The sequence below is a fragment of the Oncorhynchus kisutch genome, linkage group LG28, assembly GCF_002021735.2.
Source record: "Oncorhynchus kisutch isolate 150728-3 linkage group LG28, Okis_V2, whole genome shotgun sequence".
Taxonomy (NCBI): domain Eukaryota; kingdom Metazoa; phylum Chordata; class Actinopteri; order Salmoniformes; family Salmonidae; genus Oncorhynchus; species Oncorhynchus kisutch.
This window is the reverse complement of record NC_034201.2, coordinates 26,863,099-26,877,981: the sequence shown is the minus strand read 5'-3', so window position 1 is coordinate 26,877,981 and position 14,883 is coordinate 26,863,099. Positions and strand designations below refer to the sequence as shown.

At 44.6% G+C, this 14,883-nt stretch overlaps 1 protein-coding gene across 1 annotated transcript; it reads left to right on the top strand.

The window, feature by feature from the left end:
* Positions 1-4,353: 4,353 nt before the first annotated feature.
* On the top strand, positions 4,354-12,914 carry pom121 (POM121 transmembrane nucleoporin). The gene is made up of 13 exons (XM_020463861.2): positions 4,354-5,040; positions 5,787-6,002; positions 6,204-6,371; positions 6,503-6,583; positions 6,781-6,952; positions 7,215-7,306; positions 7,412-7,491; positions 7,637-7,749; positions 7,844-7,943; positions 8,030-8,305; positions 8,422-9,861; positions 10,080-10,187; positions 10,350-12,914. The coding sequence occupies exons 1-13, from the start codon at positions 4,490-4,492 to the stop codon at positions 10,448-10,450; spliced, it is 3,498 nt and encodes a 1,165-aa protein (XP_020319450.1). The 5' UTR covers positions 4,354-4,489; the 3' UTR covers positions 10,451-12,914.
* Positions 12,915-14,883: the final 1,969 nt, after the last annotated feature.

The following is a 14,883-nucleotide window of genomic DNA, read 5'->3' as shown; positions in this document are numbered from 1 at the left end:
CCGCACCAATGCGTCGGAGGATACACCGTGCACCTGGCAACCTTGGTTAGCGCTCACTGCGCCCGGCCCGCCACAGGAGTCGCTGGTGCGCGATGAGACAAGGACATCCCTACCGACCAAGCTCTCCCTAACCCGGACGACGCTAGGCCAATTGTGCGTCGCTCCACGGACCTCCCGGACACGGCCGGTTAAGACAGAGCCTGGGGGCGAACCCAGGGACTCTGATGGCACAGCCCTTGGCCACTGTGCCACCCGGGAGGCCCCCTGTCATTTTCCCACTTAACAAGGCAGTTAACCCACTGTTCCTAGGCCGTCATTGTAAATAAGAACGTGTTCTTAACTGACTTGCCTAGTTAAATAAAGGTTTAAAAATATATATGTTGAGAGTAGACCCACATCTGATCCATAACACAGGGTTTTTGCTCTGTTATTCAAATTACATTTTCACTGCAGCCTAGAGTAGAATGTTGTACTCATTTGAAAACAATAATGCAATTACTCAATGCATTGCAGGACACTTCTATTGTCCCTAAACAAGATCAATAGGGGAGATTTAGCAGTGTATCACTGTTCTTTCAATGCGCAATGATGCACCTGGCCTCTGCTGCCCATCAGATATTCTTATTTGTTCTTGTCGATTCATTTAAAAAATGTATGCAGCTTTGAATATTTGTATGTATGATTGCTAGTTAGCCTATTGCAGATCTGGACAAACGATCCACCTACCACTATTGTCACTATGAATAGTGGATAGAGGGCAGGATAGACCATTTGTCTGGTAGACTATACTGACCTGTGGTATAGTAAAGGTTAGCACATGGAAAGGCATAGTGCATAAGGGAAGTACCAAAACACCCAATAAGGGAGGAACATGCAAGCACATGAGGAAATTGGGCTAGGATGGAAAAAAATTATATAGTAAAACCTGCAAAAGAGCGAATGTAAACCAACACATAACAATATGTCCACATATTCTCCAGGCAGGCCCAATCAAATTATTTTTTTTTTAAACAACAACACACAACCCTCACCAAAGCAACAAAAAAAAGAAAGAAAGTTGGACAACCCTTCCCTATTTTGGACTACCCCTCCCCCCCCAGTCAATTATAATCTGTCCCTAACTGTCAAAACAATGGAAACACTTGAGTAAATGAGGGATACAAAGTATATTGAAAGCAGGTAATTCCACACAGATGTGGGTCCTGAGTTAATAAAGCAATTAACATCCCATCATGCTTAGGGTCATGTATAAAAATGCTGGGCAGGCCATTATTTTGCCAACCATGACTGTGCCCCCATAGAATGACAATGCCCCCATCCACAGGGCACAAGTGGTCACTGAATGGTTTGATGAGCATGAAAACGATGCAAACCATATGCCATGGCTCTCTCAGTCACTAGATCTCAACCCAATTTAACACTTATGGGAGATTCTGGAGTGGTGCTTGAGACAAGAGTTTTCCATCAACAAAACACCAAATTAAGGAATATATCATGGAAGAATGGTGTCACATCCCTCCAATAAAGTTCCAGACACTTGTAGAATGTATGTCAAGGTGCAATAAAGCTGTTCTGGCTCATGGTGGCCCAACGCCCTAACAAGACGTTTTATGTTGATGATTCCTTTATTTTGGCAGTTTCCCATTGTTAGCGAGGAGAGACACGTATCTTGTCAGTCTATCCATAATCTTTGATAAACTACAGTCGTGGCCAAAAGTTTTGAGAATTACACAAATATTAATTTTCTGTCTGCTGCCTCAGTTTGTATGATGGCAATTTGCATATACTTCAGAATGTTATGAAGAGTGATCAGATTAATTGCAAATAATTGCAAAGTCCTTCTTTGCCATGCAAATGAACTGAATCCCCCAAAAAACATTTCCACTGCATTTCAGCCCTGCCACAAAAGGGACCAGCTGACATCATGACTGTGATTCTCTCGTTAACACAGGTGTGAGTGTTGACGAGGACAAGGCTGGAGATGACTGTCATGCTGATTGAGTTCAAATAACAGACTGGAAGCTTCTAAAGGAGGGTGGTGCTTGGAATCATTGTTCTTGCTCTGTCAACCATGGTTACCTGCAAGGAAACACATGCTGTCATCATTGCTTTGCACAAAAAGGGCTTCACAGGCAAGGATATTGCTGCCAGTAAGATTGCACTTAAATCAACCATTTATCTGATCGTCAAGAACTTCAAGGAGAGCAGTTCAATTCTTGTAAAGAAGACTTCAGGGCGCCCAAGAAAGTCCAGCAATTGCCAGGAACATCTCCTAAAGTTGATTCAGTTGCGGGATCACCAGTACAGAGCTTGCTCAGGAATGGCAGCAGGCAGGTATGAGTGCATCTGCATGCACAGTGAGGTGAAGCCTTTTGGAGGATGGCCTGGTGTCAAGAAGGGCAGCAAAGGAGCCACTTCTCTCCAGGAAAAACATCAGGGACAGACTGATATTCTGCAAAAGGTACAGGGATTGGACTTCTGAGGACTGGGGTAAAGTCATTTCTCTGATGAATCCCCTTTCCGATTGTTTGGGGCATCCGGAAAAAAGCTTGTCCAGACAAGACAAGGTGAGCGCTACCATCAGTCCTGTGTCATGCCAACAGTAAAGCATCCCGAGACCATTCATGTGTGGGGTTGCTTCTCAGCCAAGGAAGTGGGCTCACTCACAATTTTGCCTAAGAACACAGCCATGAATAAAGAATGGTACCAACACATCCTCCGAGAGATACTTCTCCCAACCATCCAGGAAGTTTGGTGATGAACAATGCCTTTTCCAGCATGACGGAGCACCTTGCCATAAGGCAAAAGTGATAACTAAGTGGCTCGGGGAACAAAACATGAATATTTTGGGTCCATGGCCAGGAAACTCCCAGACCTTAATCCCATTGAGAACTTGTGGTCAATCCTCAAGAGGCAGGTGGACAAACAAAAACCCACATATTCTGACAAACTCCAAGCATTGATTATGCAAGAATGGGCTAACATCAATCAGGATGTGGCCCAGAAGTTAATTGACAGCATGCCAGGGCAGATTGCAGAGGTCTTGAAAAAAAAAGGTCAACACTGCAAATATTGACTCTTTGCATCAACTACATTTAATTGTCAATAAAAGCCTTTGGCACTTATGAAATGCTTGCAATTATACTTCAGTATTCCATAGTAACATCTGACAAAAATACCTAAAGACACTGAAGCAGCAAACTTTGTGAAAATTAATATTTGTGTCATTCTCAAAACTTTTGGCTACGACTGTACAGGTGTCATTGTTCACAAAGCAGCATGGCGGGCTGTCTAGCTCCAACCTATCCTTTCTTTTGATTGGTGTTTACATCTCATTATTGTAATCCTTTTTTGAATATTCGATGAGGGTTGTTGACGTCAACTGCCTGTAGTCAATGAAGAGAGATGCTATGCTAACTAGCCTAATTTTCCCACCATTTATTTTTCCCCATAGGACATTTTAGAAACACAAAATAAGGGCTGTGTTTTGTGTAGGTTTACTCTGGCATGATGTTTTGATAACCATGTAAATCTCTCTCGGACAAGGTGAATTTTATCAATATATTCAGCTCTATTTACTCAAGATTCGAAAATGCTAATTAGCGTCAAAGTAGACAACATGCAAGACTACACATCTCTGCAAGCTCTTGAATGTCATCTCTAACTGACCTTTGCTAACAGGTAGTTTGTTAATTTAAAAGTTGCACAAGACAGTTCACAGAATTGTCCATTTAAATAAATGTAGCCAATTTATTCATTACTACATTTAGTTAACATTAGATCATTAATTTTGACCTTTTCCTCGATTCGGGAGTCTCGTCTAGATCATCATTGCATTTGTAGTTCTTTATGATAGCCACATTAGCAGCTATTTAGAATTTCATTTTTTGGGGTAAATACAGTCGAATATATTGCTACGTCAGCTTGTCGTAGAGAGATTTACATGGTTATCAAAACGTCACGCCAGGGTAAGCGTACAAGAAACACAGTCCTTATTTGAAGTGTTGTTGTTTTTACTATGGGAAAAACGATTGGAACCATTTCATTGTTTGACCGCTAGGTTTTGTGGGTATTGTGACTCATACTGTGGTACTCCATAAGCCATTCCTTTTTTTGTCCACACTCTCTCATTAGCCTCCAAAAACTCCTTGCTTGGTGGGAGAAACAACGTCACTTGCTGGAGGGAGACAGATTTTCCGCCGAGTTCAGCCTCTCTCTTCCTCTCTGAGTTTATTCAGTAATCATCTGTATGATTGGCTAAGTAATCATGATTTTTAAATCCCGGCCGATGAAAAACCCAAGTTAGAGCAATTTAACTCGTCTGATTCTTTTAGGATTCGTTTATTTATTTTCGCAATAAAGTAATGTCAACAGTAAAACATTGTTTTTGCACAGAATATGCGCTGATTGGGGTTTGCGAATAAATTATGGAAAATGTTGACGCGCGGCATTATGGGATATCAAAGTCCTCCGGCGGCGCGGTGCCGCCATGTCTCCAAGAGAGAAGCGGTTCATAGCGTTTAGCTCTCTCGTAATATTCTGTCTAGTTGTGTATTATATTCCAACCTTTTTTTATATAGTTTTCATTCTTGGAGTTTGTTGCGTTGCCTGTATTTATCACAGCGGAGAATCACTCAACGCTAGGTTAGGCCCTCATCCACGCCATGGTCTGACTGTTCCACCCGTGCTGCGACGCTGGTTGCCAGAGATTGCGAACGGATTACACACAGCGGGGAGAGTCAGAAGTCGCACGGTCAAGGGTGATGTTAGGGAACCGCTAGTATTTACCGACCAAAGACGTTCCGAGGGCGCTATTTATCGGAAAGTCGCGGGACAAAGCGACTCATTTCTGTTCAGTCCTCGGGATATACTAATGGGAAGTTACATTGGGAAGGCAGAAAGTCCTCCCTCAGTTGTTGGGAGGCCGCGAGCCGGTGCGAATTCGCGTGTTAACCCAAACGCACGAGAACAACTGCGCGAAATATTGGCGCGACCCAACCACGCTGTTTATACTCCGAACAAAAGACTGTCATTCGGGAGGTGAGTACTGAAATAATGTTTAACTAGCTAACTTTAGCATTAAAGTTCTTAGTCAAGCTAACAATGACTAGGTAGTTAGCCTAGCATTGTCAGCTAACGTAGCTAGTTGGTTTGCAGCTGTCAGTAGCCAATGTGTTAACCGTAGTTAAATAAAATTCCGAAACAAAATTGCGCCTACGGATCATGTTGCACACGTGGTGCAGTTGTTACACGATTTTAAACGATTCCAATGTTGCTACGGTTCGTGTCCTAGGTAGTTATCATTAAATAGGAAAACGTCTTGTTTTTAAATGTATTGAGAAGACGTGCTGCTTCGCCGCAACACATACTCGCATTCCCTCCAATATTTGAAAATGTGGGAGTTGCTATCAGCTGTATTCTCTACAAGGAAATGTTCATTCCCACCTCAGTTCGTGCTCGAGATATATATCGTTCTTCTTTGGATGACAGTATGGCACGAGACAAGCGATAACAATGTTTTGAACATGCATTATAGGAAGTTTTACAGTAAGAATCTTTTCCACTGTAATGATTTCTGCATTTACAACAGCTTTTACTATCATTTTCAAAACATTGATAGCTATTAAAGTAGCTATTTAAACAAATGGTTGGTCAACTCAGGCTCCTGACAGATAAAATGTCCCCTATTTTGTTTAAATTCTTGTTTGTGGAATATAAAATCAGTTTATAAATGATCTACGTCAGTTTCCTGCAATGACCTAATCTTGTGGTCACATTGTGTACAGGGAGCCCCTTGGCATGATGGGCAGGTTCACCATAACTCCCCAACGCCACTACCCCCTCCAGCAGACCGGCACATCCTCTGTGGGCATCCTGCCACCTGCCCAGTGGGACAGCTTCAAAAAGAAGAACATTCTCACCCCTCGAAACTCCCCAGCAGTCCACAGTCCAGTCACAGTGAAGATTGCTAGGCCAGATCGCAACACCTCTCAATCCCCTTTGTAAGTCATATTGGCCCTGTCTTGCCGCATCTTAATTTTTCTATCAAAATGTTTGTAGGTCTGTTGGGGATAATGCAAGCAACTTGTACTTCTGTGATCATTCTGTGGCTCATTATTTGAGTGTCCATATGCAGTTTGAAAACATCCTTAGTAGTTGGGTGGCCCTTCTGACATTTGTTCTGCAATTGATGTTGTCTGCAGCTTTGATCATTTGAACTCCCCGGGAATCCTTGGTTCTCCAGGCCTGGGGGCCCCTGCAGACCCTTGCTCCAGGGAGACTGTTCTGAGTGTGCTCAAAGAGAGCCGCAAGAGAGAGGTGGACAATGAAGATGATATGAGCTTCACTGCAGGGCAAAAGAGCAAAAGGAGGTATGTGACTACCACAGGATGCAATCCCTTTGTATACAACATACTGTTATTCTCACACTTCAGTGTCTCTCTTGGTATTGTGTGGCTCTTGAAGACTGTTTACAACGTACACCTGCTTTTTGTTCACTTAGGCGTCATGACAGCAGTGGGAGTGCTCACTCGGCATTTGAGCCACTGCTGCCCAATGGGGCTCCTACACCGCCGGTGCCCAAGTAAGTGTGAGCAATGCCTGTACAAACATTTTTTTCTCTGTAATTCAAGTTCTGATATTACATTTGAATGCGACTTTGCTTTCATTCAGTGTGTTATATAGATATGTTTAGTTATATCTAAATAATAAATTATTCAAATACTGTATCTCCTCTTCCAATGTCTCCTGAAATCCTGTTTCCACTCCCAACTCCTGTAGGCCTGGTACGCTGAAGCGAGGACTGAACGCTATGACGGAGGAGTCAATGATGAAGAAGTCACGCACCTCCTCCATCAGTTCTGTGAGCTGTGGCCTGACCCCCAGCGGCACCCTGGGCTCGGTCCGCAACTCCATTCGCAGCTCCCTCAGCTCCTCACAAGGCTTTGCTCAGGTACTTTTTATAATTTGGATGGACAGTACTCCTCTGATTGGGTATTCCTCTTGTTGGGATCGACAGCCAGGAGTTCAGTTGACAGAGCTGACCTACACAGAGCAGTATTGTCAGAAAACCGGGGGGTGGCAACTGAGTCAGTTGCTCAACTGAATGCATTGAACTGAAATGTGTCTTCCACATTTAACCCAACCCCTCTGAATCAGAGAGCTGTGTGTGATGCCCTTTAACCTAACCCTCACTTTCACGTTTGTTTTTCAAGCGGAAAAAGGCCTCCACCCGCAGCCTCTCCCCTCTCTCCAGCCCTGGTTCATCCCGCTCCCAGACCCCAGAGAGAGCCTCTAAAAAGCCCAGGTATTCACCCTTCTAGACATTTCTAGGTTCACACCATGTCCTGTGATGAAATGAGAACTGCCATTGTTGCATGCATTTTATGACCTTGTTTTTTCTGTCTGCCAGGGAAGAGGATGCTCGCTCCCCCAGCTCTGCATCCTCGACGAGGTCTGACAAGACGTTGATGGACCCAGCACCCACCACTGGTTAGAGCATGTTTATGATGTTATTCCAGATCAGGCTCAGGGCTTTTGGTGTTGTCCCAAAATAGACTTATGTTTTGATTTTAAGTAATTGAAAATAACTGGAGCCACCACATTAATGTTCAATGCACTATATTTCCTGTTACAGAAAAACTGACTCTAGCCCCCGAGGTCCATGTGGCGTCAGACTCTGCCGGTAGTGGGAAACGGAAACGCAAGATTCCGCTGGTGTCCAGTCGTAGAGGAGACCAAATCTCTCTAGTGAGAAATTCTGCGTAATAGAAAATGTACTCAAATGGGACATGTAGCTAATCATCTGACAGATGGAGTCTTAACATTGATGTTGTCTTTGCAGCCTCCACCTCCTGAGCTGGGCTACACCATCACTGTGAAAGACCTGGATCAGGAGAAAAAAGCTGCTCTCAGTCAGATCAACACAGTCCTTGAAGAGTGTGGTGCGTATTCCCAGATCACAACTTTTATAAAACAGTTTGTCAACAACAACAAAGTATGGGATATTGATGTTGTGGTCATTTTTTAGTACCAGAGAAAACTGTGCCAGATCCAGTAGTGACCACATCTTCTCAACCTCCTGTGTCAAGCGACCCCACACCCACCCTGGCCACCCTGCTGGCCAGCCCTCTTTCCATATCGACATCTGCCAGTGTGGTGGCTCCTATCTCTGTGATCAACCTGGATCCTGTCCCCTCAAGCACAGCTGCACCTGTCACCACCACCCCCGCGGCCAACCCCCTCCTGGAGTCTCTTAAAATGATGAGGAACAACGCCCTTGCCAGTGCTGCTGCCACAACTGCAGGTCTGTTAATCACACATCAATCATTTAAAGTTGGAAGACACTACTTTTTGGTGGTCTTTGAGTGAAGATGTTACTCAAAAGCCTGTTTTTCTCTTCTTTTTTTTTCTCCCCTCCAGCTCCGGCTGTCTCCTTGGTGAAAGTATTGATGACTCCTGCACCACTGGTGACTTCTGCTCTGCAGGCAGAGACCAGCTTGACTGCTCCTCAGCCCACACCAGCCTCCTCCTTCCAGCCTGCCCCAACCTCCCTCTCCCAGCCTGCCAGCACCATGTCCTCTGCTTTCATCCAGGTGCTGAGCCAAGTCACCAAGGCCCCCAGCAGTGTCCCCAGCCTGGGTGGAGCTAGCTTGTTTGGCCTGGCCAACACACTGACAGCCCCTTCCTCCTCACTGGCCCCCACCGCCACCACAGAAACAACCAGCAGTAATAATCCCCTCCTGGCCTCTGTGTTCAAGCCCATCTTCGGGCCTGCGACCCCAGCCTCCCCAGCCACAGAGAGCACACCTGCTGTCCCAACCTTTAAACCCATATTTGGAAGTGCCACAGCCACCAGTGCTTTTGGACAGCCAGCCGCTACCTCAGCCCCCTCCACAGCCAGCGCATCTGCTTCATTGCTCAGCGGGCTCACCAACAGCAGTACAATGGCCCCTGCTGCCTCCCTGTTCACTGGGGTGTCCAGCAGCACCGCTCCTGCCCCAGTCCCCTCCGCAGTCCCAGCCGCCCCGCCATCTGTCAAGTCTCTGTTTGGAAACTGGAGTGCGCCGCCTGCAATGACCTCTGCCACGACCATTGCCCCTGCCACAGGAAGTACTTTCCAGTTCGGCTCCACCACAGCTCCTGCACCCACCCTCAGCTCCACTGCAGCCGCCACCACTAGCAACAACAGCTTTTCGTTTGGTGCCATGACCACCACCTCTGCTGCCACTCAACTTGCCCCCCCAGCCACCGCCCAGGGGGGATTTACCTTTGGCCAGGCTGCAGCCACCCAAAACTCTACCACCGCATCCTTCAGTGGCTTTGGAATGGCCACTGCAGTCACTACTACTGCTGCAGCACCTGCAATCCAGTCCACGTTCATGTTTGGGAAGTCCTCATTCGACGCTTCCACAGCATCAGCGTTCCCTAGCGCAACTCAGGCCCCGGCTGCTGCTTCCGCAGCAGCTAATCCTTTCACATTTGGGTCAGCTGGGGCCACCCCTGCCCCCTTCGCTTTTGGTGCAGCTGCCACTACGGCAGCTTCTACATTTGGGACCCCCACTAAGCTGGCATTTGGAGCCAGCTCTACAGGTTTTGCATTTGGCAACACCGTGGCTGTCCCAGCAGCCCCTGCCTTTGGCTCTGCCACTCAGACTGCCGGCACACTCCCAGCCTCTGCCCCAACCTTCTCGTTTGGTGGTGTGTCTGCACAGCAGGCCCCCGCTACCCCTGTCCAGCCAACCACCGGAGGATTCAACTTCGGCGCAGCAATTTCAGGCACTCCGTTTGGAACACCCAACCTCACAACACAGACACCAGGCTTCAACTTCGGGGCTGCTGTTAGTGACAAGCCAGCCTTCGGTCAGTAGATTATAATATAACACACACTTTTACTGATTTTTGTTTTCATCCACAACAGATTTTTATTATTTAAAATAAATCAGATGTTGGTCAATGTTACATTTTGGTGGCAGTGAAATTTTACAGTATTGGCCAATTTTAAAAGTCCAGTTCAATCCAAAACCAAAGTTTAATAGATGTATTTTATTCTAGTCTCTAATTGTTCATTTATTGTACAGGGACGTCTACCCCTACTTTTGGCCAGAGCACAGCTGCAGGTCCTATTGCCTTTGGAAGCCCAGGAACTCCAGTCCAAGGATTCAGTGCTTTGGCACCCTCAGCATTCGGTAAGAAAATAACTAGAGCTTGATTCTGATTCTCCAGCGTTCTGCCTGAAGCGTGCAGCAAAAAGCATAGTCTGTGTTTCTTCCTAAATCTGAGGAGCTGTAATGATTATAGTCAACAGCCAGGTGCATCTTTATGTTGACATGTTTTTTGTTGTTGACCAGGCTCTCCATCAACTCCCTCGTTCTCCATTGGTGCTGGCTCCAAAACGTCAGGGGCACGCCAGAGGCTACAGGCCCGAAGGCAGCACCCCAGGAAGAAATAGCCTAGCCAAGGCAGGTAGCGCATGGCTTGGAAGCCCTTACCCATTCAGCACTGCTATCGATGACACCCATTACACCCTCCAGAGGAGCTGAACTGCTGCTATGGCTAACACAGCTTTCCATTGTAACCCCAGTCAGACCAACAGGCCTCCCCCGCCCTGTTGTTCCCCTGGCCGGCCTGGCCTGCTTTGTGGTACAAGGCTAGCAGAGGCGCACACGGCCCTCCTAGGATGCCTACTGCTCTGACAGTGTAGCCACTCTCCCAGGGAGGATCAGAAAGGGGGATAGGAGGCAGAACGAAACAATGTATTATACTTGAAAGACAAAAGACTATTGAAATCCATTTGACTTTAAGTGTAGCATATCCAATTCAAACAACTTTCCCCCCTGCTTTTTGGGTTTCCCCTACTAGACCTGTTTATGACCCGTTTTTGATTTGCTAATAGAGCAGGATTTGTTCAGATCCGACGCGCTTCTCACTCACTTTGTTTTTGTATAAAATTCTAAGTAGGACTGTGTGTTAACGCCTATACAAGGGCTGAACTGTTTTTTTGGATGTATGCCCACGGTCAAAATAGGGTTGACGTCAGTATGATCTGCATGGACATATCCAGTTGTACATGGCAACCATAATGTATAGGAGATGTTGACAGTTTTTAGATAATGAATTGTGTTTTATTTTACATGTAAAGTTTCAATTTGGATTCCTAAAGGCTGTTTCACTCGGTTAATGAAGACTTGTATGTGGCATCTTGGCACTTAAAAGGGCAAACTAATTAGGCCTACCTGTGTTTTGAATGAGTGCTTGGTGTAGTTGTCTCAGATATGCCCTTGTATTATTGTACAGTGTAACAGGCACTGGGAAGCATTCCTACAATGGAATTTGTTCTACTCGTTTGATCCTTAATGACAGAATAAGGTCAACAATAAAATCCTTTTGATATACATAATTTATGTTGAACTAATCTGGGGATGGCATTATGATCATGTGGAGTCCCAGGGTAGTAGTCATTCGTGTCAATATTGTGTTTGTGTAAATGGGCTACCCTGGACTTGCGCTAAAAACCAAAGGTCTGACCTAGAAAATATTCTCTCTTCTACCACCACTAAAGTCCTTTTCTCTACTCCTGCTATCGCCATAGTGAAGATGGGAGGTGGGGACATTCAAGACCGATCGGGGAACTGTTTGAGAATGTTAACAAAACCTTCCTCCTTCCCTTGAAGTACCGTCTGTGGAAAGTATTCCGTTGGATGGAAAAAAGCAAGTTACTGCAGCTTCCACGTATCCTAACCTAGTGAATTACTTCAAGGCAGAGGACGTAAGGATGCATTTTGAATGTGGTCAGAGCAGTTGTGCTATGGGAGGGATGGGTATGGTGGTCCTGGCGAGCCATAGGAGATGCAGGGTTTTCGCCCAGCACTGGAACACCAGATTAGTCACAGTCTTGATTAAAGACCCAGTTTGATCAATTAAATACAGCGTTGTAAGTGTTCCCCACCAACATTGCACAGAACAATGTATGTCTTGAAAGCCAGCCCCCACCTTCACACAGAGCCCCCCATAAGATCTATCATAGAGTTCTGACTGGCCATGATAGAAACATCTGGGGACTGTACCACAATACCCCTGCATTTGTATACTAGCAAGACAAAGCTGAGTGCATTTATAAAATTAACTGAGCTTGGTGCTCACATGCTCCCCTCTTATGCATTGAAGATGGACATACTTGCGCCTTCAGCAGTCAAACCGCTTTCCCCTCCCTTGTATGATTCCCTTCAAGTCTTTTCTGGTGTTTTTTTTGCTTGTTACTGTTTTTGCCTCGGTGAGCCTGGCTTGGAGGAAATAATGTGGTGAATGGCGGCATATTGGTAGTGCCGGACATGGGTTTTAACTGCACATTCAATGGATGAGGTTAAGAGATTTGTTTACTTTTTAACAATTTAATGATGAATGTGTTTGGGTGTGACTATACAACTAGACTCACAAATGTGCACAGCAGGAGAGGTGTTCTTGTCATTCATGCTGGATTGAAACTCAGGACTAAAGGAACTGGAGGGGAATTGTCTTCTTTCATGTCAAACTTAACCTCTTTGTTGTGCGCAAAACATTTTACTAACGATGTAGGTTACAAAAATTACCTCGGGTGTTGAATCGGTTATTAATTGGTCCACCCCTCTTGAGACAGAACTAGGATTTTGAATACTAATTTTTAATCAGAACTTCTCCTGTTCGAGCCAGTTAGTGTTTGGAAGAGGTGTGTGTGTGTGGCATGATTTGACTAAATAGTGGCAATGAATGAACATTTTTTTTAAACGCACAAACTTTATTTTTGTATTAAAGCAGGTTGCCTTTTAGAATTCCTTCAAGCTTGGCTCACTGGTGCAATTGGTCTATAGTTATTGAATTCAATTTGTTAATCTTTCCTCAACCGTATTGCAATGGTGGAATAAAAGCGTCTAAAAGTTTCCATTTGGAAGAGCTCCACTTTTTTATATACAAGAGTGTACGGGGTCTGCTAGTGTATGTGAATGCTGTTTGTCTGATCATTGTGTACAGTACAAGCCTCTGACACATGTGAATTGTCACTTTAGAGAGCGAGACTGGCTTTGCGTGTGGCTGAGTGCATTGAAAAATACTGACGTTAATGTTCTTTGTGCTGGGACACTCAAGTATCCTGCTCATTTTTAAAAGCATAATCTATTTCAATATGCAGCATTATTCCAGTATGCGATTTATGTATGATACCCATGTTTTGTGTTATACCTAATCCCTTTAAACAATTGATAGCACCCCACCTCAGTTATTTGGATTTGAAGTGAGAAATGAACAGTCTGCCCAGTGGTCATTTTGACTGACAGCTTTTGAAAGAAGACTGATGCATGCTTTGCTCATTTACCAGGCTTGTTTTTATATCTTGTGAGAAAATGTTATTGTATCTTGAAATATGCTTATGACATGGTTGGGAAATGTGGTGATGGCGTTAACTCAAACCACAAATGGCCTGGCCACCTTTTTGTTGAAGTGTTTGTTCCCATAGATAAGCCAATAATTAAGCCCTATGTTTGTTTGTTTTTAACCCCTTTTTCGTGGTATCCAATTAGTTTTTTTTAGTAGCTACTATCTTGCCTCATCGCTACAACTCCCGCACGGGCTCGGGAGAGACGAAGGTTGAAAGTCATGCGTCCTCCGATACACAACCCAACCAAACCGCACTGCTTCTTAACACAGCGCGCATCCAACCCGGAAGCCAGCCGCACCAATGTGTCGGAGGAAACACCGTACTCCTGGCAACCTTGGTTAGCGCACACTGCAGTACAGTGCCCTTAACCACTGCGCCACCCGGGAGGCTGTCTTGTGTTATTGTTAGTTGAGATTTCCGGTATGCACAAACATTGAATGTAGTATAATATTTTGTACTATGATTTGTAATTTTCTGTTCATAATTTTGACTTTTTGTGCTTTACCCATTTTAGTACAACATTGATGTCCTGCAGTAGATCACCAAATCCGCATACACTTAAGTCATTTGTAAATTGAACATCGTCATTCAGCCTAGTGCAGAGCTGTGTAAATAAGTATAGGTGTTTTAATTTGACTTATTGTGGCCATACTTAACCGTATGGATTTAACCAAGGGTTCGGGCTATTCCATGTGTTTTATTTTTGTTGTCGAGGAGGCCCCAAATGTCATATTATCAAAAGTCTACATTTCAGATAAGTCAAGTGTTTTTAGAGGGTTAGATGTCTTAACGGTTGCCTTGGACCTTTTTATCTCAATATCATTTCAGGGCAGGCCAAAATTCCATCCCACCCAACAGACTGAAATTCCAGGTGGTCCTTTTGAAGATTCCGTGTTTAACCCATAAGTCTAAGACCTGTAAATAAAATTATTGAAGCAATTATTTTTGGCCTTACTGCTATAAGCCCATACAAACACATTGAATAAGATTCACTACATGGAGCATAGACCCCCCCCCCAAAAAAAAAGTTTAGTTCTTAAGTCCTTTATCTGAGCGATCTAAGATCAGGGGAAAAAAAACAAGTCACATGTATTACAGTCCTTATTTTTGGTACTATACAGTCCATTTAAATTACATTTCCCCAACTAGTGTAGAGGGGACCTACAGGTGAGGCCTGTGGGAGTCCTAAAGAAAAACGACATGTTCATGAGTCTCACCTTTTCATAGAAGGGGTCATAGTAGTTTGTATGCCAAACCATTCCCACGCTACAGACAATTTTGTGAGAACCGTTTTTTAATTAGATTGATGTGGGGGCGTGGACATCAACCTTTGGGGGTTTAGTCACATGTACAGGGTTGCAGGTGTGAATGTAGGGTATAGTGAATCTTTTCACTGTACATTTATTTATTTAACCTTTAACTAGGCAAGTCCAACATGCAGGACTAAGTGAAATAAAATTATGAAAATGGTAATA

What these genes read in the sequence shown, in the direction of transcription:
- pom121 (XM_020463861.2), top strand. Translation starts at nt 4,490, where the DNA reads ATGTCTCCAAGAGAGAAGCGGTTCATAGCGTTTAGCTCTCTCGTAATA. An exon ending in GGACCCAGCACCCACCACTG is followed by an intron (nt 7,492 to 7,636) that starts GTTAGAGCATGT and finishes TTCCTGTTACAG; the next exon opens with AAAAACTGACTCTAGCCCCC. An exon ending in TGCTGCTGCCACAACTGCAG is followed by an intron (nt 8,306 to 8,421) that starts GTCTGTTAATCA and finishes TCTCCCCTCCAG; the next exon opens with CTCCGGCTGTCTCCTTGGTG.